Consider the following 23,286-nt stretch of genomic DNA (forward strand, 5'->3'; position numbering starts at 1 on the left):
TAATTATAGTTGTGCATTTATGAAGCCTGTTGGTGAGCTAGGCCCATTCCTTTGAAAAATCCAATGAGTACAGTGACCTGTGGACTATATGGCATCCTAATAATTCTCTGATGATTGGACCACATTCCAAGGAAAACTTTTATTAGATATTGGTCCTTGCTCTTTCCTCCCCTTTCTCCTTTCCCTCCCCCTCCCCCTCCTGTCCTCCACCTCCTCCTCTTCTTTTCCCACCTCCAGGTTTTGGATTCTTTTTCTTGCATAAATGACTTCAGGTATGCTTCAGTAATCTGAGGGAAGGCTAGGAAGCAATATAGTGTGAGTGATCCCAGCCACCCCTGGTCTTCAGGGCGTCCGGTTCACAGGGAGGAGGAAACTCCTGCCAGAACTGTGGGCAGAAGGGGCTGATGGTGCCTGCTGAGCCAGCGCCCTCCTGGAGGAGTGGTGATGCCACCATCAGAGTTTCAGCCCCAACTGAAATTGAAGGCTCAGAGCATCTCCTGGAGTTGCGTCTCCTGGAATTCGCGGTGCTTTTCCATTGACGGCTCCCAGGCAAGTGACTACTCCCTGATTTCATCACAATGAATAACAAACGAAGGGTCTGAACTGAGATTCCTGTGATTCCCCGCTGTGCTTTGTCCATTGTAAGTGCTTAGTATTTATTAGAAATAAGAAATGAAGAGAGAATGAAGAAATACATTATGGGACAGAGATGGAGCTATCAGTGTGAAGGAATCTGGGGGACTTCCAAGGGCATTCTATCCAAACCTGCATTGAGTTCTAAGAAAACTCCCCATCTTCCTTTAGTATAGAGCTGAGCATTGGAAGCCTGTCTGTTTTGTTTTATATACATTTGTTTATATAATTTTTCACATGCTCTTGTTGGCTTTAAAGGTTCTATGTAAGTCATAGGGAGGGACAAAGAGCCACCTCAGTCACCTTCGTCTTTAAAATGTATTTTGTAGGGAAAACCATGAGAAACACACAGTCTCTGCCATGGATTAATGCTGTTCATGTACACACACACACACACACACACACACACACACACACACACACACACTCCTTAACTTCTCAGAAATCCATAATAGCCTTTGGCACCTCCTCAGGATTAGTCATACTGTCCCCATTTTACAGATGGCCTAAAGGTTTGTGCAGGTCACTTACTTGCAGATCAAAGCACCAAACTCAAATTTATTTTACCCCAAAGCCTATATTCTGTTTAGACATTTCCACTCACTTAAATTTCATAAAAACAAGAAAAATGACCAAAAAGCTTGTGGGCTTCGTGTTTAGTATCTACACTTGTAATAATGGATCTTCTTCTATACCAAGTAACAGTTATCTCCATTTTAGGGAAGATACCCCACATTCTCAGACATAACAGTTCCTTGCGCCTTCTGTGTACTAGGGTTGGGAGAGCATACCCACATACTCTCTTATTCTTCCATATCATCGGGAGGTCCAAAGACCCCGAGTGTGTGACTCCAGAATCCACTCATTGACAAGTACCAATGTTTTCCTTTCTGGATTCCTTGCCAACAGATAGGTTCGTCTGTTACCTGTTCAGTTCTAGAATAGACCCAGGTGTACTGTGGAAGGAATTATGCTGTGTGCCAAGGTCACCTGAAGATGTCTACGTAAGGGTACATGAGCCGTCAGTTTAGAGAGGTGTGTGGGCCTGAGATGGAGCCAGCTTCATATGCTCCTGGAGAGCAGGCGGTGTTTACATGAGTTGCTTGTGCTGTTTAGGATCTGGAGTGGCAGTGTGGTGACAGAGGCCTTAACACATCTCACTCTGGGTGGAAAAGGATGTGTGTGAAATGCCCACGCTATTCATGGAAGGTGGTTGGTCACACCTTGGTTCCCTGGAGCCAGCTGACTCTACCTCCCGTGCTACAGACCACTGCCCATATAGCCACCAGAGTGGCCTTTCTGTGCCTGCCCAGCCACTCCCTTTCCTTCTGGAGAAGGTAGCTCTTGAAGGCTACAGCCCTTTTTATCTCCTGTCAGTATTTCCCAGTATACAATAGCTGCTTAAGAAATATTCGCTATTCAATACAGTTTAAAACTGTCTTAGTGTATGCATATGTGAATCGCATTATATACAAAAATATGTGTGTGTATATTTGATTTTTATATAGCTTTACATAGCTTTTCTAGCCAAGGGTGACATATTATATTTTAGAAGCTGTGATTGCCAAATTGCCTTGTGATAGAATCACCTTCAAAATAAGAATTCTTGGTCTGGGGGATGTAGCTCAGTGGTAGAGCATTTGCTTACCTGGATTTATTCCCAAGCACTAAGAAGTTGAAGGGAGGAAGGGAGAAAAGAAAGAAAGAAGGGAAGGAGGAGGGAGGGATGGGAGAGGCCAGGGAGAATGCCAATTCATTCTCATCTTCTTTTTGCTGTTTTGACTGAGTGCTGGAGTAGGTCTAGGCAGAGCCCAGAATCTTACTATTATTTTTTAGTAAGTGCCCCTGATAGTGACTGTCTGACTCTGGGACTCACCACCCAGTTATAGCCTCGTTCAATCCCACCTTTGCCAACTAGTGCAGACAGGAACCTGAGCGCTAGCTTTCAGGCCTGAAATCCTAACACAAACAAAACCCAGTGTGCACAGGGATACAGAACGGTTCTATCTTGAACAATTGGCTAGTATACCTTGTGTCAGATTGTGAGAGGCAATGGAGAGAAATGATTTGCAAGCCTAATTAGGCCCACTCCCCAGTTCTCAAACCCACGACTCTAAGCCCCCTGCTAATTGGCAGTCCCTTAATAGATTAGGACTTGGCATCAGCCTTGCATGTTATTACAAACCACACACAGAAAAACCCAGTGGCTGAGGAACTCCTGCCAAGGCCAGGCCTGGGTTTTTGTGAGCCTTTTGAAGTGTACTGGACTTTCAGTATTTTGTATAGTCAGTGCACTGAAAGGAATCAAGCCATTCCTTTGGACAGGATTTGTGAAGGGCGAGTTTGTTGAATAATTAATTCCCTGAGACCCATTCTGTCATTTTGATGGACAAGCAGCAGCCCACATATGCAGCTTGTTCTCAGCACCAGCAGGCCATGGATTATTTCTCACGGACCTGCCCCCTTCCTAGGATAGCTCCCTTCCCCTTTGTGCATCCAGAGAACGGGAAGGAAGATGCCTGAGCTGCGCACCTGCTCCGTGGCTGGCGGTTAGCACACCATCTCAGGAAATCCCCGCTATGGCCTTTCAAGACTGCGGGCCGGACCTGTTTTGCAGCTGAGGACACTTAGTCCTGAGAACTCACCAGTCTGGTGTCACATTGCCTTGACTTGGCCAAAGTACGAAGGATTGTACCTAAACCTGCTAATTCCACGAGCACAAAACCCCCACCTCAGACCATTTTTTTTTTTATTTTTATTTTTTTAGTGACTGCTTGTGGCTGTGACACAGAATTCCTTGATTGGGAGATACAAAGGATTCTCCTTTGTATTATAAGGTCTTGCCCTCCCACCTCATGTAATAGCCCCTCGTTCTAAACTGGGCTACCCATGGCAGCGTATAACATTGTGCTGGGGGACTGTGAGATGCTGGAGTTGTGCCTTTGTAAGCATTCACATAGCACAATCCAGCACCCCCCCCCCCCCCCGCCCCAAGTCTCTGATCCAATAGCCTCGTACTTCCCTCTTGTCTTACCAGTTAGATTCCACTTGGGGACCCGTTCCTTTCTTTTCAAGTCCGTTTCCACAAAGGGAGGAGCCATAGTGGATGGAGGGTGATGTGACAGCCACAAAACCCTCCCATTTCTCTGGCAAACATACCAGGCGGCTCTCATGGCAATACCATGGTGAAGGGGAATAATGTTGTTTGGCATTTTGCCCTCCAAAAAAGTGTGTGTGTGTGTGTGTGTGTGTGTGTGTGTGTGTGTGTGTGTGTGTGTGTGTGTGTGTTGGGGGGAGGGGAAAGATAGGCAGAAAGAACAGTGGGGACTTTGTAACTTACTTCTGCCGAGGGTCAGGTGGGTAAGGTCGTAAGGAGGGGGTTAGAGAGGCCTGGAACCTCCCCTCCCCTCCCCTCTCTGCTTGAGAGAAACCCTAAAGGAAAAAATAGGGAGTTTTTCTGTTTTGGTTTGCAAGAAGGATTCTAGAAATTGGTGTCCCTCTGAGGGAAGCTGGCTCCATGCTGCTTTGCAAGGATTAAGGACCTGGCTCCTAACACCACCGAAGAAACATCCCAGGAAGAACTCTTTTCTCTCCACAGCTGAAAAATGCATCTCAGAGCTTTGGCTTCCTGGAGAGTCTTGGCTGGAAAGACTTTCCTGGAACAATGGGGTTCCTATAGCAAGCCACCTAGGAGTTAGTGACTACTGCCAGCGCTCCCTAGGGTATGGAAATGCCTGCATTTCGTTGTCCCCGTGCTGGAGGGGGTGGGGAGGGGGGCACTAAGGGCAGCCCCAGAGCACCTGGATTTCTTGTTTATGTGAGAGGCCCTTCTAACAGCTCCAGTCGAAGACTGGCTGCCTAGTTCTGCGGAGAGTCAGGTGACCCCGCTGTCCCATCTTGTGCTCCTCTGGGACCTTGCCTCTGAGCATCGGTTCCCGCCCTTGTGAGGAGGATTATTTGAAGAGAGAAAGGGTACAGCCAAGAAGTACCCCCACCTGGCTGCTGTTCTTGCGAAAATGAGTACCTTTGACTTCCGAAACCTCTGCCTGGCATCCACCTTCGCAAACTAAAGACCAGCAGTAACCTCCGTTCCCTCAGCTGAGGTTAGAGTCATTGGTGAAGCCCAAGTGTCCTGTTCAGGGACCCTGGATACAAAACTTTCTCGTTTGGAAAAGACTCCATATTCTTTGGGCAAAGCCCTTAATCTCTGAACTTAGATAGGGGATGAGATCCTTAGGACAAACCACCCTACTCAGGCTGCACGTGAAGAGACTGGAGGGCAGAGTGAAAGCAGGTCTGGTGGCCACACCGTCAGTTCCCTGAAGAACCAACCACTGTTGTCTCCTCGGGATTTTTAAAAATCGTGTTGGCAACAGAAACTTCACTAACCCTCCCAAACCCACTTGGAGCACCTTATGGATACCAGGCATTTCTGAGCCAAACACCAGTAGTCGATTATTTTGCCCTCTAGACTGGCTGATCTGATTGGTTCAGACCCTCCAAAGAAGGCAAAAGACTGACTATCTAGACCAGATGCAGAGCCGAATGAACCTCTTCAATGGTTCTATTGGATTTCATTGTGTTTTAATCCCAGGGATGATTCAGCTAGAACCCTTTCCCCCAAATAAGAGAATTCTTCTGGGTTTAAGACATTTGAAATGGCTGGTTGATCTCCTTACTAGAAACATCTTTTCAGCATCTAGGTTTTAGGGATAGACAGGCTCCTGTGAACTTCTTTTCTTAGGGACAGAAAGGGGCGGGACTTGCAAGGGCAACTCGAATTTATCCTTTTGTGATTAGTTTTTGTCTTAATGCAGCCTTGAATACGGCATTGGTGTTTAAATGACGGCAAGGAGTCTTTGCTTACAGTCCTTTGCAAGGAGTACATTTTGGGGGGTAGTCAGTAAACAGGATTTACATGCCCCTTATCTGCAGGCATGCACTGACAGGTGTCCTCATGCCTCCGTGTAAGCAATGCCACCATGGATGTTCCTGGCACTGGTTACAAACGCATTCTTACAGGGCAGAGACCCCATCTTATTAGTTTCTGTGGCAAACAATTTTCTCTGTAAGGAGTTTCCTTCTTCAAAACAGACTCTCCCCCCCTCCCCTTATTTTTCTGCCTACCCAGAGCCATTCTGCAGAGGAGGCACGGACCAAGCTTTAGATGCTTGGGGAAGAAGTTGGGGTTGTATTTTAATCAGGTGTTTCCTGATGGCCTTGACTCCCTGGATGCTTCTAAAATGACAATGTAACCTGTAAAGACAGCACACAGAGAGGAAATCAACTGCAAATTAAAACATGATTAGTGAGTATCTAGGCAGAAGGTCAAAGCCATTATTTTGGACTTCAAACTTTTCACTTTTCGGGACCTGTATTTGGTTACAAAATTACATCCCTGAATTATTTGTGCAGGTGGCAGCTGCCAGATTTGAAGGTTTCTGTGTTTTACAAAAGGAACATTGACGGGCCTGGGAATGGGGAGTGTGCTCCTGGGGTGAGAGTTATCTTATCCACATTACCCTGGAACTGCTCCAGTCTTGCTCAATGCGAGTCTTGGTCTGAGGCGGCAGAGCCCCAGTCCTGGTTACTACGGCTCTCTTAGTGAGGAAACCATTCAGTCTAGTTGAGTGGTATCTTGTGAGCAGGGCTAGGAGATTTTTCAGGTTCCGGATGGAGGGAAAGGGGGAGAACTAATTGTTAATACCTACCCATACTGTATTTCCTCCTCAGGATCTTCATACTGGTATTGGCATCCTCTTACTAGGGAGGCTCGGGGAAGTTAAGCAACTTGCTGAAGATCACTAGATTATTAAGTGGCAAAACTAGTTTCAAGCCCAGGTCTGAGCTGCCTTCTGGAGATCCATGAGCTTCCTCTCAATTGATTCTCCAAGAGATCTTAGGGTTATGCTGAAATTGATCCCTTAGCTCTTGGGATAGCTGGGGTAGGTTGGGGGCATAATAAATAGCTGAATCACTGGGATGCCTCAGCCTTCCCTTACGAGTTCAAAAAGTATTTTACAATAATTTTACTTTGTGGAAAAGCCTGAGGAAGAACTGAAGAAAGTAAAGGACCCCCAAGTCATATAATTGCATTTGGTGAGGAGTCAGCTCTGCCAACTTTTGGTTAACTTCCACTGAGTGCTGGGGGTTGTCCTTTGTTCCAAGGAGGTACTGAAATGGATTGTTCTCTGAAGTGATTCTTGGATGGTACAGGAGAATAGTTCCTATGTGAGGGTGGTGGGTCTTCAGTCTTCCCACATGGTAAATAGAATAATGATATGTCAGATCACTGTGGTGTTAGGATGCTATTGTATATGTGCCTAACTCGACTTTGAACAAGATTAGTGATACCAGCATGTCTGATAGGCTCTTATTCATAAATCTCTTCAGGATTAGTGAGCTTCTATCATATGAAGGTTGTTTTTGTTTTTATTTCAGTTAACTACTGCCTTAAAAAACAGAACTCTATGATAATACCATGTAGGATCACCTAGACAGGCATAGTTTAGGTTAGCTCATATCTTCTGCTTCATAGCCATGTAATTTATTATGACACACCTTGTTTACCTGGCTAAAAAGGGAGGTGCTCCTCCATGCTGCACCTCCAGACTTGTGGAGGAAACTTGCTGGAGGCTTTGGTGTTCAAGATGGCTTGCCTTCCTCTGGTCCTCAACTTTTCCTGCATCTGAGATGCACAGCTACCTGCCTTGTGCTGTGCTTGCCTGAAAACACAGGAGGCTCATCTTGGTCTAATTAAGATTGAGTCGTATACCTATGCACCAGACAGTACATACCTTCCCATGTCTGCTGTGGCCAATGGAAGACATTGTTGAACCAGGGCTATTTCTGTTTGTGTAGGTTTAATATTGAAGGGATGTCTTTATTCTTTATGGCAGAGATAGGAAAGTCAGACATCTACAGAGCCTTAAATCACTAAAGAGACCAAGCAAGCATAAGAATGTCAGCAGCACAGGTGGATGAGTATGACAATGAATGTGTGACCCAGTCTTAGTGTTGGGGATATGGTAAGGACCAGTGGCCCCCTGGAGAACACAGGCTTCATCTGAAGAGATACAGCCTAGGCCTAGGCCTTGCCACATGCAAGATTGCTGGCTTAAGAAGCTGGGGATCTGGGTGTTATGTGAGACTGCCTGTTACTAAATGTGAACACTAATTTTAAACAATTTTAAGCATTGGGTGGGCCAAATAGAATATCCCTACCAGGCAGATTTGGTATGGACTGCCAAAGTGTGGCCTTGACCCTTAACCTTAGACCAGCCACCTTGAATTGGATTGCCAATCAGCACAGCCTTGCTCCTAAAGGCCTCCAGGGGTACTTTTGCCCCAGCCTTCTGCCCCCACATTCGCTTGTGGGCTTGGCTGTTGACTATCGAACTGTCTTCCAGGTGTGTCTGATGTCCTGCCAGTCCATGCTGTTTATTTTGCACCACGTGAACATGGTGTTTTTGTACACTTGGACAGCGGTGCTTGGATGGACATGTGCTAACCAGGGCATGTTTTGCCACCGGATAAAGGAGAAGCTGTGTTTTTTCTTGACTTCATTTTGCACTTGTTGCTCTTAAGCCTGGAGTGATCTGTCTGTCAGGGCTTCAGCAGTGTCAGCTCTTCCCGGCATCAGGGGAGCAGGTCCTGCTAACCACTGTCAAAGGCCTGTCTGTTTGTCCACTTTTGAGAAGTCCCTAGAATTTTAGGGTTTTCCAAGCATGTCTTTCTTTCTCTTGGGATCAGACTACCTTTGCCAAGTGGCTGACTGAGCTCATGGCTGCTTCAGTAGAATCTGAACAGAACTCTGATCACATTTTACTCCTCCTTAGAAGGGTTCCTGACACTAAGGCTTTTTGTCGGTTGGCTCCCTGGCACACACACACAGTAAGAACTAATATTCACTGAGCCAGGCAATTATACATTTTCTAAATTGCATCTTAGCCCTCATAGTTCTGTATAGTGAGAAGTGCTGTACCTTAAAGTCCTGTTGTATGATGTTAAAAATGAAGAGAGGTAGAGTGACCTTCCCAGGGTATTACAGTCCTGACAGGTGGTGAGAGATGAAATCCTATGTGCCAGAGTTCATGAATGAGGACTGGGGAGATGGCTCAGCAGTTCAGAGCACTGGCTACTCTTCCCAAGGACTAGGACTCTGTCCCCATTGCCTACATGCTGGCTCAAAGCAAACTCTAACTATAGTTCCAGGTGGTCCTGTGCCCTCTTCTGACCTCTATAGGCACCAGGCACACATATTGTGTGTAGACATATATGCAGGTGAAACACATCCATATTAAATGACCACCACAAATGAAAACAAACCAACAAACTTCATGAATAGACTGGAAAAAGAAAGAAGTAACTGATCTCCAGTGGGGTTTTAATACAGGAGCTTAAAACATGTCTCCTCTGTTGCCAGAGGGATCAGCTGTGGTTGCTTATGTAAGAGCTCTGAAGCACAGTACCAATAACCAAACTGTTGAACCATCCTGGAGACCTAGGCAGATAGGCTGGAGCAGTGTAGTGCCAGGTGGGGTCCTGGTTTTTGTCCTTGTTCAGTCCAAATGACTTTCGATAGTTTTGTAGTTTGACTGCAGGAATGAATGTCTACTGAGACATTGTTGGGTTTAGCAAGAGAGTCTATCTGGCCTCGTCTTCAAATGGACTTTGGGCTTCATGGTTCTATTATGTGTCCTGGGTATTCCTCTTATCACCAAGCGGACACAGATAAATTGTAGCCTCTCTGCTCCTTGACTATGGCTATGTACTAACAACAACAACAACAACAAAAAAGGTTGTTTTGAAACTTAAATCTGTTAATATATCCGAAGCTCCTGGACCATAATAGATGCCCAGTGAATGCAGATTTATTCTCATCCATATTTTAAAAAAGGGCCTAAAAGAGAAGAGAGAAGTCTTGAAGTGACTCTGTTTCACCTAAGGTGAACAGATGGTAGGACCTATAGGCTCTGTTGGTTGCATTTTACTGGATAGAAAGATCTTGTTTGTGGAACATATAAAGTTGGCAGAAGATCTCAGGTTCTCCCAGTGAAAGGTGCAAACTATGGTCTACTGATTTGTTTTATTTCAGATGAATGTGACAGCTTTTAAGGGACTCCTGAGATGGCTCCCTGGGTTAAATCATTTACCTCATAAGCCTCATGACTTGAGTTCTTTCTATCCACAGATAGTGAAGGAGAGAACTGACTCATGAAATTTGTCCTTTGACGTGTATGCTGTGGCACAGGGACATCTGCTTGTGCAACAGACACATTAAAAAAATAATAATAAATGACTTTTTTTTTCAAAGAATACAACTAGAAAAGCTAAAACAACCAGAGTTGAGATTTGAAGATTGATATTAGTTATTCTATGGTGTTCCACTTGCAGCTTAGTAGTGAGTGCTTGCTTAGCATGTTGAAGGCCTTGAATTCCATCTGGAGCATTGAAAACTAGTAATGTCTTCACTGTCAGCACTTTCCAAGTAAGGGCATCCAAAGTTCTTTCTAATACCCAAGATTAGGCCACAGACAGGTTTCTCTTTGCCACGGAACCCCAGACTTCCTGAGGGTGGGAAGCTGAAACACAACGCGAGCCCTTCCTCACTCACCACTGCGGCCCAAGCACCTCTCACAGTGCCCAATTCTCAGGGAACTGTTAGTTCTTGTTTGTTTACCTAAGCAAGAGACCTTGGACTTGGGCTCAGGAAACACAAGCAACAGGACTCTATCTGCCATGAGTTCTCCAGTGAGGTCTGAACTTTCTAGCCCGAAGAATGAGCATTTGTCAAGAAAAGCCTCAGCCCCAGAGTACTGCCTGTTCACACCCGCCAACTGCAAGTGTTTTTCATGGAGCTTGTTTCGAAGCTGAAGAAATGCCTTCATAGTAAACCTAGATTCTGCTCATCTGGATTCTGTCCAGTCTAAAAATCTGGACAAATATTATAAACCAAAGCAAGTTTGCACACTTCTAAGACCAGTAGCAATTAATTACTTTAAATAGAAATACTGTCACTTACCAGCAACATAAATATTTGTATTTTGAACCTCTAAGTAGTTGTTAGGTTGACCATTCTGACCTTAAGTGATTTTTACTTAGTCATATTTTAACAGGGAATGCATTTATAAAGAAGGGTCAGGTCATGGAGGAAGAAAATATGAACCAAAAGAAAGACAGAGCTGAGTTCTAATCCCAGTGACTGACCTAGGGATGCACTCAAAGACCTTGGGGAATAGAAAACTTCTGTCTTCAATAACTGTTGAGTACAAATGAAAATAACAAGAATCACACATTTTCACAGTTCTAATAGACATTAAATAAATTGCAAAACAGACTCTAACCCCTTTCAAAGGGAACTCACTGTGTTCTAGCTGTAGTTCTGATAGCTGATCCAAATGAGTGTCCTTTGCTGTACACTTAGATGAGCTTGTTTGGGTTTGCTGATCCTCGGTGTTTTTATTTGTAAATGATTTGAACAGTGCTCACTCATAACTGTATCCTATTGATAAGATCAATGAAGCTCCCATCAGAGAGTCCTGGTAACTGCTTGGCCTCAGCAGCTGCGCTGTACCAATGCCTATGTGTGTATTGCGTGTCCTGTGTCATTTTTTGCTGGTACACACGTAGGCGTTCTGTGGATGTTGCTTTAATTATTACTTTCACAGATCTTAGACTTTGCTTATTTGAAGATACCTCCAACTGCTTCTCAGCCTTTTGCCTAAGATCAGGTGAAGATAAGTACAGATCGGTTCAAGTGGAAAATCGGGTGAGTCTCTGGAGAGGCATCGCAAGGACTTGTTTTACAGGACAGATGAGAAGTGCCCTCTCTGATGCTCTGGGTTTTGGTCACGCAGAGAAGTACAGTCACTTCTGCTTTACCCTCCTGCCTCACTCACCCTACCTCACCAAGGGCTTCTAAAAAGCACTTTGAGAGAAGAGGCTGTGTTTAATTTGGGGCAGATATGAAGCCATGGCTGCGGGGAGTTGGCTTTGGGGCTGGGTCACTCTGGTAACACTTCCCACATGACTTGATCAATGGGTGGGCCATGAAAACTTATCCTGTGTTTTTTTACACCCCACCCCCAAACCACCCAACCTGCCCAAGTGTTAGTTTTTCAAAGCCAGCAAAGTTTCAAAGGCCTGAATCCAACACAGCGGCCTTTCTTCGTGCTTTGATTTTCCGCCCATTAAGTGTTTGTCACTGAGTTCAGATTTCGCCTCCTCTGCAGCCTACACGTCCCACGAAGCCCCTAGAGGTACAGGAAGTTAATTGATCCTTGATTAAAAGGAGAAGGGAGGCTTGAGCCTGGGCCTAGACACTTTAGATTATTCTATCTGTTCTGGCTCTGATTTTCAGAGAGCTCATAATATACATTTTATTATCAATAAATCTAAATTCTAGGATATTGGCTTCGGATCTCTGATTGAATTAGACACGTGTGTATCTAGTTAGTATGTGTGTGGCATGCAGTGGATTTTCAGTGAACATAACTAGGAGGGCTGCTTGACTGTTCAAAAGTTTCCTTTTCTTTTTCTTTTTTTCTTTCTTTCTTTCTTTCTTTCTTTCTTTCTTTCTTTCTTTCTTTCTCTCTCTCTCTCTCTCTCTCTCTCTCTCTTTCTTTCTTTCTTTCTTTCCTTCCTCTCTGTCTCTGTTTCCCTCCCTCCCTTCCTTCCTTCCTTCCTTCCTTCCTTCCTTCCTTCCTTCCTTCCTTCCTCTCTGCCTGCCTCTCTCTCTCTCTCTCTCTCTCTCTCTCTCTCTCTCTCTTCTTTCTTTTTCATTCCCTGCAGAAGCATGAAAGTTACTGGGGGAGTTTCACCTCATTTATTCGTACTCATGGATGCTTCTGTTTTAAGTGACTCACTCTAGAAAGCACCCAAGATTTAGTCAGGTCATTTGAACTCCATCCAGCTTCACCATTAACTGACAGAGTGACTCTGCTAAATCACTTTAATCTCTGTGATTGGCCTTTGGGCCCCTTAGAGATTGGGACTTAGCCTCTTTTATCTCCCTACCCCGGTCAGAAAGTAACTAGGTTGTTATTCCACAATCGTCTGTGTGGGAATCCTCGAGTGTGGGCACATAGTGCTTGCTCAGTAAATGCTAACTATCATTATTAGTCTTTGTTCTGTGTTTCTCTTTCCTCTGTCCATTGTCTAGCTGTCTTTTCATGACTACAGCAAAGTTGGAGACTGTATTCTGCAATAGTTGTCCTTTTGTAATTGCTAGACTAGAGTCCTTGATCTGCATTGCATTTTCATGGGTGTCTATTACATGGTCCCTGGGGCCCAGAAATTTCTTCTACTCATGCAAGGGTTAACTCAAGTCTCCATCCCCTGTAGGATACCTCTCGTGCCCCTGTAGAAGAGTTTTGTGGCGATCTCGGTGCCTTTCTGTGAAAGCATCTGTCATTGCACTGGTAATATTTTGACACTCTTAGGTTTGTGCTTTTGTTTGTTTGTTTTTGTTTCAAGACACGGTGTCTCTGTGTAGCCCTGGCTGTCCTGGAACTCACTCTGTAGACCAGGCTGGCCTCAAACTCAGAGATCCACCTGCCTCTGCCTCCTGAGTGCTGGGGTATGTGCCACCACTGCCAGGCCCTTGGTTTGTGACTTCTTAACAATCACATGAACTGCTCCAGGGCAGAAACTACACCAAGCACCTCACGCTCTGCTGCTGTGGAGTTGTTGTTTTGGTTTTTGAAGCTAAGTGAAGACAATAGAAGACAATATGAATGGTGGCAGTGATGGGAACAGACACCCTGCTTTGGAAAGGACTTCTCTCTTCTTCTCGTTGCTCTCCCGAAGCAAGGCCTAGTCTTCTGGCTCAAGAACTATCTGTCCAGTTGGGAGAGTGTTCATTCAGTTTTCGTCAGCTCTTTCTGGAGCAAAGTCAAGATTTGACTGGCATCACCCTCAGTAAATACCACAAGTTTGTAAAGGAGATAGAAAAGGCCATTGGGTTTTCTAAATGATATCTCCACGCCTTTCAAGAAAATAAACAGAAACTATTTAGATCCAACTTCTTGTCTGTTTGTAGTCATCAGCCATATAATCAGAAGCGGAAACCCACCCCACGCCACAGGCAAAGAAAGCGTCTGTGTTGTTCCCAGCCAAAGAAAGGGCAGAGGAACAAGGCAGATGGTTTTCCTTTCTGAGCCATCTCCTTGGGCCCCTCTCACCTCCCGTGGACATTGATCAAGTATCCTCAGTGTGTCTTAGCCTCTGCTGTTACTGCCTGTGTGTCGTTTTGGGGTTCTTTCGAGCAAGGCTTCCCAAAGGATGTGCTGTGTGTGTATGTGTTCCCTGACTGGACTGGAAACTCCCTGAGGGCAGTGTCTGGGTGGGTTTGTAGCTCTGCACTGAACAAACATAGTTCAAAGTCAGTACATACTTGTTGAGTGAATGGATGAACAAACACATCGGCTTATCCTGTCATCCCAGTCAAACTGAACTTCGCTTTCGTTTTTCTTATTTAGCAGATGAAAAAGGGACTCCTTGAAGATGTGAAATAACTTGGTCGAGTAGAACAGCAAGCCCGAGATCATTAGTGTAGCCCCAACTCCAGAGGTCTTTAACACATGCCTTACTGTCCTCAGAAACATGGTTGACAGGCCCATCATGCGAAAACTATTGAATAAATGCGGGAGGGCTAAGTGTGAGCCACAAATGTCAGGCACCTGAAAACTATTGAGTATGGATGCTGGGGGTCTAAGTGTGAGCCACAAATGTCAGGCACTGGGAGTCTGTTCCTATCCTGAGGGGTTTTTTCTTAGCAATGCTTTGGCACCCGAGCACCTCAGAGGCCGCAGCTCAGCTAAGCATCCCATCACCACGATTCGCAGAGCTCTGAAAGTATGCTATAATATCAGTTTCTGGCTTCCCAGCCCCTCTTCATAGCCAACTTGGTCCCATTTCAAAATCTTCAGGCCATGGAGTAAAGATGGGCTGAGCCAGTATGATATCCCTCCCAGGCCCCCAACCCCGGAACATCAGCCGACTTCTGTTGCTCCTACACCAACACATTTAGCCACTGCCTCCCCACCCCCTCTACTCCAGGGCAGAGAGAGTTTCAAAAGTTAATGGTTATTGCCTTTCAGGGCCCCTCTGTTTACTTTGAGAAGGTCAGGCCCGATACTGTGGTTGTTGCTGTTCTTTTCAAAGCACTAGTATGAATTTGATAAAGTAAATTGTTGTTCTAGCAGGAAGCAGTTAGGGGTCACAAAATAAATAGCCGTAGAATTCAAATAAATCCAAAGAATAAAACCAAATAAATCCATGTGTGTATGCACTGTGATACATAAGTACACTTTTTTGGAAAGCTAGCGTTTTTTATCGCTGCTGGTCTGGACCAAAGGAATTGAAAAATTGTGGAGTTCATGTTCCTTTTTTTCAGAGGCGGTCTGGGGCATTGAGCAATGTGGCATGAATATAATTTTTAGAAATGAAAAGGGAATTTTATCTTTTAAACGACTGCTTATCTTGAGATCCCCCACCACCACCCTCCACTAATGAATTTCACAGTTGGATGAAAGCAATTTGCAAAGTTAAATTAGGGATTTCGGCACTTAGAGGGGTGGACTTCAAGCCCTAAATGAGCTAAAGATGCTGAGTCTCTGGTTTTCCCCCTTTTCGAAGGGAGGCAGTAGTCCTTATGTGATTCCTTCAAGTGGCCTCTGGGCTACTAGAATGTTCAGTACATAGCCATGATAAAGTCCTTGACAGTCGTTAGCCTTGGGAACAATGAGAGCCAGACCCTGTACCTGTTCCCTGGGTGTCCAGAGGAGGATGGGCAGAGCTGGAGGCTGCAAGAGAGAGGTTCTGGTTCTGGGCTTTCCTTGGATCGGGGCTGAAGGTTTTGTTTTCCTCATGCAATGGAGAGAGCCATTAATGGTGCTTTAGCTAATATGCTCATGGGAAGAGCCTTTCAACCAGCCAGGAGTGATGGCACCTTTCATCTCAGCGCTCGGGAGGTGGAGGCAGGTGGATCTCTGTGAGTTCTAGGACATCCTGGCCTATATAATGAGTTCCAGGACAGCAAGAGCTATGTAATGAGACCCTGTCTCAAAACAACAACAACAAAATAAACCGGTGGATGTGTGTAGGAAGCATTGTGGGCCAGGCACCCTAGTAAGAGGTGACTGTGGTATTCATGTGAGAATTTATGCTTTATGCTTCTGGGCTTTGAGGAACTTCCGGGCAGGTGGTAAAAATCTATGAGCTGTGACTTGAGAGAATGGAACTAGTTGGCCTCTCATAACCAGTCACTGCTTTAGGAATGACCTGGTACTTCCAGTGCCCCTGGGCTCCTATCAGGGATATCAGTTGGAAGGGCTGAGCTCAACTGTAGTCTATGACTCTGAACAGCGAGGGGAAAGACTTGAAAATGGCGTCTACCGAGGCAGACCTTTGCCAGAGGCCTTATGTACAGGAAAAGACTGCTCATCACGCACATTTACTGGGAGGTGACTGAGAACAGGAGCCGCATGGCTAGGAATTGGTGAATCTAGGATTGAGCTTCAAGGTATCTGACTCGGATGCCTGCACAACACATGGGCTTCAGATGAGCTTCTCAGAGCAGAGATGGTTAGGACCCAGGAGACATCACCCTGAACACCTGACTCAACAGCATTAGCCTTGGGTTGGGTTACTCATTCTTAAAAATCTGACTTTAACTTTTAGCAGAGAATGGAAGACTCCCTTCCCAACCCTTCCACTACCTCTCTTACAGCACTAAGGTGGGGGGTGTCATTTTCCCTGGGGTGACAGAAGGGGAGAAGGGGATACATGTCAGGAAAGCTCCACAGAGGCTGCAGAGTAGCATGAATGTAGGAGTTACGCTAGCATTTCTGTCCGACACTTGGGGTAGTCTGTGTTGTAGGATGTCCCCTCTGCTCCTTTGCACTGATGTTTTCCCTTTTCTCCCCCCCCCCACCTTGTGTGTCCCTCCAGCGGCGCTGCCCTTCCTCATCATCGAGACAAGCACCATTAAGCCTTATCGTCGAGGATTTTACTGCAATGATGAGAGCATCAAGTACCCGCTGAAAGTCAGCGAGACCATAAACGATGCTGTGCTCTGTGCAGTGGGGATCGTCATTGCCATCCTGGCGGTAAGTGTTCTGCCTCTGCCATGCTGATCTGACGGCCTCCTGTGTTATACTGCAAAAGATCTGAGCCACTGGAGGTTTGCAACCAGCCCAAAGAGACTTCCTCCAAGGAGAGCTTCATCCAGTCTTCTTTTGTCTTTTGAGACTAATACGATTTCTAAAACCAACGTTTACTAGGAGATAAACATATAAACATTTAGAAACACTCGTCACAACAGTTGAATGGAGTTTAACTATTGGTTTTTCTCTTCTAGTGTCCACAGAGTAAGACTTAGTCAATGAGTTGCCAAGTTGAGATTTGAACTGAGACATCTCTGACACCAAGGTCTCATCTCTGAGCCACTGTGCTATGAGGCAGACTCCCATCCTTGCCAGCTAGCCAAGGTGTTTTCTGTGCTCCTGTCTCACCTTTGCTGAGCTGCGGTGGGAGTGACCGATGTCCTTGCAAATTCCTAGCATACTATTTAATTTTCCTGCCCTGTGGCTGTGGTGGTAAGATAAATAGGACTTGGAATTCAGAGCACTTGATCAAGACCCCGCCCTCTACTAGCAAGCCTGCCTCTTTAAAACTGAGGATGAGCGCATTGCTTCACAGTGTCACAGTAAAGTATAAAAGATCATGAATGTCTTAGGGTTTTTACCGCTATGGTAAAATACCGTGGCCAAAAGCAACTTGGGGAGGAAAGGGTTTATTTAAGTTTACATGTCCAGGTAGCAGTCCAACACTGAGGGAAGTCAGGGCAGAAACTGAAGCAGGGACCATGGAGGAGTGCTGCTTACTGACTTGCTCTCCATGGCCTGCTCAGCTTGCTTTCTTCTAGCACCCAGCCCAGGGGTAGTACTATGTACAGTGACCCAAGCCCTCCCATGTGTATCATCAGTCCAGAAAATGCCCCACATGTGTGCCCACAGGCCAGCCAATCCAGTAGAACATCCTCTCTCTCTCTCTCTCTCTCTCTCTCTCTCTCCCTCTCTCTCTCTCCCTCTCCCTCTCCCTCTCCCTCTCCCTCTCCCTCTCTCTCTCTCTCTCTCTCTCTCTCTCTCTCTCTCTCTCTCTCTCTCTCTCTCTCTCTCTGAGGGAGGGCTGACCCCAGGGCTTTGCTCTACGACTGAGCTAAATCCCCAACCCAAGCATTTTCTCAATAGAGGTTTTCCTTTCCCCAAATGACTCTAGCTTGTGTCAAGTTGACATAAAACTAACAGCACAATGGGTGTTAAAATACTTCCCAAACGCTGAATTGCTGAACAGGTCACTGGGATGTACGTATAAAGTCCGGCCTGACACTGCTTCCCTGTAAGGATACAGCCCTCATGAACAATGCTGCAGAAATGTGACACACTTGGACTGTGACAAGGTCCAGGATTCTTTGGAGCAGAGCTAGCCTGTGGGAATTTGGGTGTGGTCCACCTGGGCCCTACCCTCTTTTGGTGTGTCCATTTGAGACTGGAGATGGGAAGGGTCATTCTTTGAAAGTCAAGGTCATGGTTTGTGAGGTTTACAGTTTTACAGCAGTCTACTCCTCCAGCATTTTCTATATTTGTGCTCTGCCCTTGAACTCCAGCCATGTGGGTGAAAAGGAGGGGCTACACGTTCATCCGTGAGGACTATAAATCCATAGATCCTTGAACTGCTCTTCTGAGGAACATAGCTTGGAGGTGGAACTCTGGTCTGCTATCCAAATTATGCAGATGGAAAATCTATAGCCCAGACAGATTAGATAAAGGACATACTCAGAGCCTATAGCCAGTGAAACCTAGGGTTCAAGCCTGTGCCTGGATGATTTCAAAGCCCCCTTCCCATATTTCAGATACATATTTCAGGATGGCCAACCTCTCCAGATGAGCTGACTGCTTCAGGAGGTAGACAGTTAGTTAGCTTAACTGGCCTGGTCCGGGTTGTGACTGGTAAGATACTGATAACACAAGTTTTTTTGTTTTTTTTTTTGTTTGTTTTTTTCTTGTGACTTGCCTACTCTGGGGGTTGGTTGTAAACCCTGAAACCCCTTCTTTGTTTTTTAATCAACAGTTTGAATTTGGACAATGGTAAGGGGAACTTGTAGAACTCTTTCCAAACTTGAAAAGAAAAACAGCCCATTTGGCAGCCATAGTAGCTTGGGAAGGTGCACCAAGGATCTCCGTTCAAAAGCTAAAAAATGAAAGGTCCGATTTACTATTACTCCAAATTGATGGTTGTGGAAATGAGTTCTTCGGGAAGAATGGCTTTTCTTGAAAAGGGCATTTGTTGTGGAAAGCAGGTAATTGTAGAGTACGTCTTGCTGAGGTTTGAACAGGTGCTCTTGACGGGCAGAGGACTGGTTAATTGAATACTTTAGGAGAGCACATTATAATCTAGGAGTCTTGTGATAAGAACAGGTTCAGGACAGGTACATCACGTGCTGTTCAGGCGCCCTGCCAGGTGTTTTTCCCAGCATGCCCTGGGGCTGCTCTTAGGCATATAGTAGAAAGTGAATTAGACACTGTTCCAAAGGTTAATCAAGTGAAAGATTGGTACCCATCACCCTCAGTTTTCTGCTCTATAAAAATCAAAATGGTGTCCGCAGTTCAAGAGGATTGCCATTACACTCAAACACAGTGGCCCTACAAACACCCTGTATAGTGTGCTAGATGGCATGTGCACGGTCTTGTACATGGGAACAGCCCTTGGTCTCTCTCAGGCCCCAGGATGGGCCAAGGAAATGTTAAAGCAAAAGTCCTGGTCAGCAGGTCTTCCCCCACGCTGTGCCTCCTCCAGAGGTCCCGATGTTCTTAATTCCTTTCTACACCTGTTCTTAGGTGCTTTATGTCCCTGCCCTTTATCATTGTCACCTTGAAGTTTTCACTGAAATGTCCCCTGGGTACCCAGGTTTCCTTGACACACTCCTGTGCTGGACCCTTCATCATAGGATGAGCAATGGTGTCAGTAAAATGGGTTTCAGTGAAGCCCTTGTATAGTTCAGAGAAACACCTGGTGAGATACACAGCCCACAGCAGGGTCAGTGAGATGGCTCAGCAGGTACAGGACTTAGTGTACAACATGAATTCAATTTCTGGAACCCACCTAAAGGCGGAAGGAGAGAATCAACCCCTAAAAGTTTTCCTCTGGTCTGACCTCCGCATGGTCAATGTGGCACACGTGCCAGCCTCCTATGCCAATGGTAAAAAATTTTAAAATGTCTAGAAAAAAATACATACAATAACTGCTATCTTGGTCAAGAGCTACTGTGTGCCAGGGAAACATGGAGACAGCATTGATAAAGTTCACCCTCAAAGAAACACTGAGAGCTAGATAAAGATATAGGCTCTGGTGCATTATCTGAGACCGTCTGCTGTGGGTCATGTTGCAAGTTAATTGAGCTTGGTCAGCCTCAGTAGATTCAAACGTTATATGGAAAGAGTATGTAAGTAGACATGTCTGCTAAAGTTTTGAAATGAGATCAGCACACACACACACACACACACACACACACACACACACACACACACAGTAACTCAATGCCAGGCACAGTGAAGTTTACTCAGTAAATGTTAGTTGTCTTCACTACAAATGAAGACAGTGTCAAAACATGGTGATGCAACTGAGTCATGACAATCTGTGTGTGTGTGTGTGTGTGTGTGTGTGTGTGTGTGTGTGTATATATATGTAAAATGGAGTCTGGAAAGGAACCCCCACTTTTGACCATGACCAATCTTTTCATGTCATTAGTTAGATCCGAGACTCTTGCTTCTCATTGCTCTCTGAAACAGTACTTCTGCCTCCTGCTCCAGCTGCCAGTGCACTTTAGCTAGAGGCACATGTGACATGTGTGCCTCTCACCTGTAGAGGTCTATTAGCCTGCTTGCCGTGCCGTAATGCCAAGAGTGCTCCTGGAGAAGAGTTCAGCGAAGACCTCAGAGGCAGATGAATAACTCGCTTTGGTATGTTCGGTTCTGGAAAAGCTATCCGGGATACAGACAGCAGCAGCAGGACACAGTTCCCATTCTCTCAACTTGAGTGTGCCCCATGAGCCTGGCTGCCTTCACCCAGAATCGACTTCTGACCAGAGAGCCTGAGGGACAGTCAGGCAAGGGAGCAGGCTGCCGAACTGGAAATCTAATCAGCTTGCTACGGACTGCCCTGCACCTTCTGCTCAATGTCAGGTTTGTTTCCAACAGCAAGAGGAGCCTTGACTGAGTCATGCCCTTGATCCAGTTTGCCCAGTCACCACAACAAAGGATTGGAATGGTGCTGGAGGAGATCGGGGTGGCTTCAAGATGCAAAGCTTCAGAAGTTAGAGAGAAAGCAGACACCTTTCTGAGGCAGAACCTATGGAAAAACGTCGTCATTTTGACCTCTTTTTCAGATGTGTATCAGATTCTGGAATTATAGCATAAGAATTCCTTCCAGGTCCACACAGCAACAGTCCCTGCCCTGCCTTGCAAAGGCTTAATGACTCTAGCAGCAGCCAGGCTAGGAACAACTCATAGTAAAACCCCACGTCCTATTTAGCTTTCCTTCAGTGGTGCCTTGCATTAGTGCCCATCAAGACTCTTAAGGTCAAAGGTCTTAATGGCCCCCAAATGGTCATTGTCCCGTTCAATAAACATGGGCTCAGTGCTTGCCATGATCAGACCCCAAGATGGCTCACATAGATTCTTTGTATCTAGGAATTGATGCATGGGTATATCATCGGTCAATCTCCCTTCCTGCTGGCCGTAAGCATGCTACTTACCCTTGAAAACCCAGCTGTGCAAAAATATTACTAACTAAAAACAAAAAAACAAAAAACCTGGGGCTGGCGATTTAGCTCAGTGGTAGAGCGCTTGCCTAGCAAGCACAAGGCCCAGGGTTCAATCCTCAGCTCAAAAACAAAAAACCTCAGACTTTGGCACCATCTGTCTTAGGTTTGTGTTTCAACTTCTGTTCTTCCTTGTTTTTACCTGTGCTAACAGTGAGCAAGCCACTGAAACTCTCTGAGCTACACTTTCCTTTTCTGTAAGAGTGGGATGGCCAGTCATTAACTCCTTGGGCTTATTTTGGCCTTCAGATCAAGTGGTCTCATGTGTGGGATCAGTGAGACCCATGCTAGCTTTTCTAGCATAGTCTGTGACAAAGCTCTTCTGCGCACTCTCTCTCTGTTGCCCGGATAGTCATCCTGGGAGAATGAATGTCAAGAGCTGGGCCAGCTGGGGCTGGAGGATGACTTTCATAGAACTGGCAACGTCAGGGCCACAGTCTTGATCCTACAGCCGCCAAGGCTGTTGAAGTCTTGACGCCTCCGCTGTCCTCTCTAGCCTGCCTCCCTTCCACGGCTATTTCACAGGCCTCTAGTGCACCAGGTGTGGGGCACATGGGGGTAAGGTGCACATGGTTTCATCACACAGCCGACAAGTGCCCCATCTCAAATAAGCCAATGGTACCTTGAATACCTACCCGTTGCCTTGTTGTGGGATTCCCGTCTAGGTCTGGTCCCTCCTGGAGGATTATAGGTTCCTGAGAGACTCCTCTAATGGAATGTGATAGGTACTGAACAGACATCAAGAGGGCATCTCCAGGGAGAAATCCAGAAATCCCAGAGAACTCTGAGCCTACCTCTGACCCTATTGTTGGGGTGCTTTCTTCTCTTGTCTGTTTTCAAGTTTGTGTCCTGTTAGCTGTACAGGGTGGGGACTGGTCCAATATGATCTAATATTGTTGGTTCAAGATGCAGGCTATGGTGCTTTATATTAAGTGTACAAAAATCACCAAGGATGCTTTCACTCATGGGCAGAAAATCAAAAGCATTGGGCCTGAGATGCCAGAGGATCCTGCTTGTTTCCCAGAAGCTTTAAATATGCTCCATGAGGAACTTTGGGACATTCTCTGTGCCACATGCAAATTTCTTACTGGAGAGACAAGAAGAAGAGCTTAATACCTCCAGGGCTTGTTTATTCAGGATCAGGCTTCAGTTGGCCCACATCTGGACTTCATTAGTTCCCCCACCCCCACCCCATCTCCCTTTATCTGCAAGAGTTCTGCCAAGAAAACAAGGTCCCCCCAACATTGCTCCTCATTAAAGGTTAGTTGAGTTTTCAACTGAAAAAAAAAAAAAAAAAAAAAAAAAAAAGGTGAAGCCGTGCTGGCCCAGCAGTGAGTTAGTGGGAGACCCAGTCCCCCAGTTTACAGTCCACTCCATCTGTGCAATTACCAAGACCACCAACAGAGAGAGGCCACATTAATCCTTCGGCTATGCTGTACCCTGATCAGATGGCTGCAGAGACCCTCTCATCCCTGGGGGCTTGTGGGAGGGGGCATCTATTTGTGATTTCGCCAACACGTGCATGACTGACTCTGTCTAGGGTTTCATTTGTTCTCTCCAGCACCCGTGCTCACTCCAGTGTTTGGAAAGGAATGGGGCCCAGTACAGTCCCTCTCTAGTTATGTACGGCTCTTAGTGTCCATGACTGTTTGCAAACGGTATCTAATATGCAGGTGACAGTAGCCTCTGCCTTCAGTAACAATGCTTATGAGTCTGAGGGATAGATTCTGGGGCGAGTCAGAGTGTAGAGGGACAGTCAGATCCTTTTA

The 23,286-nt window shown here is 45.8% G+C and overlaps 1 protein-coding gene across 1 annotated transcript in view; it reads left to right on the forward strand.

Annotated features, from left to right (window-relative positions):
* Positions 1-23,286, forward strand: part of Plpp3 (phospholipid phosphatase 3) — a 76,820-nt gene that overhangs the window by 20,286 nt on the left and 33,248 nt on the right. Inside the window, exon 2 of the mRNA XM_036178134.1 lies at positions 16,588-16,745. Coding sequence (XP_036034027.1) covers positions 16,588-16,745 — 158 coding nt within the window. The remainder of the gene's footprint in view (positions 1-16,587; positions 16,746-23,286) is intronic.

Source organism: Onychomys torridus, chromosome 2 (genome assembly GCF_903995425.1).
Source record: "Onychomys torridus chromosome 2, mOncTor1.1, whole genome shotgun sequence".
NCBI lineage: Eukaryota > Metazoa > Chordata > Mammalia > Rodentia > Cricetidae > Onychomys > Onychomys torridus.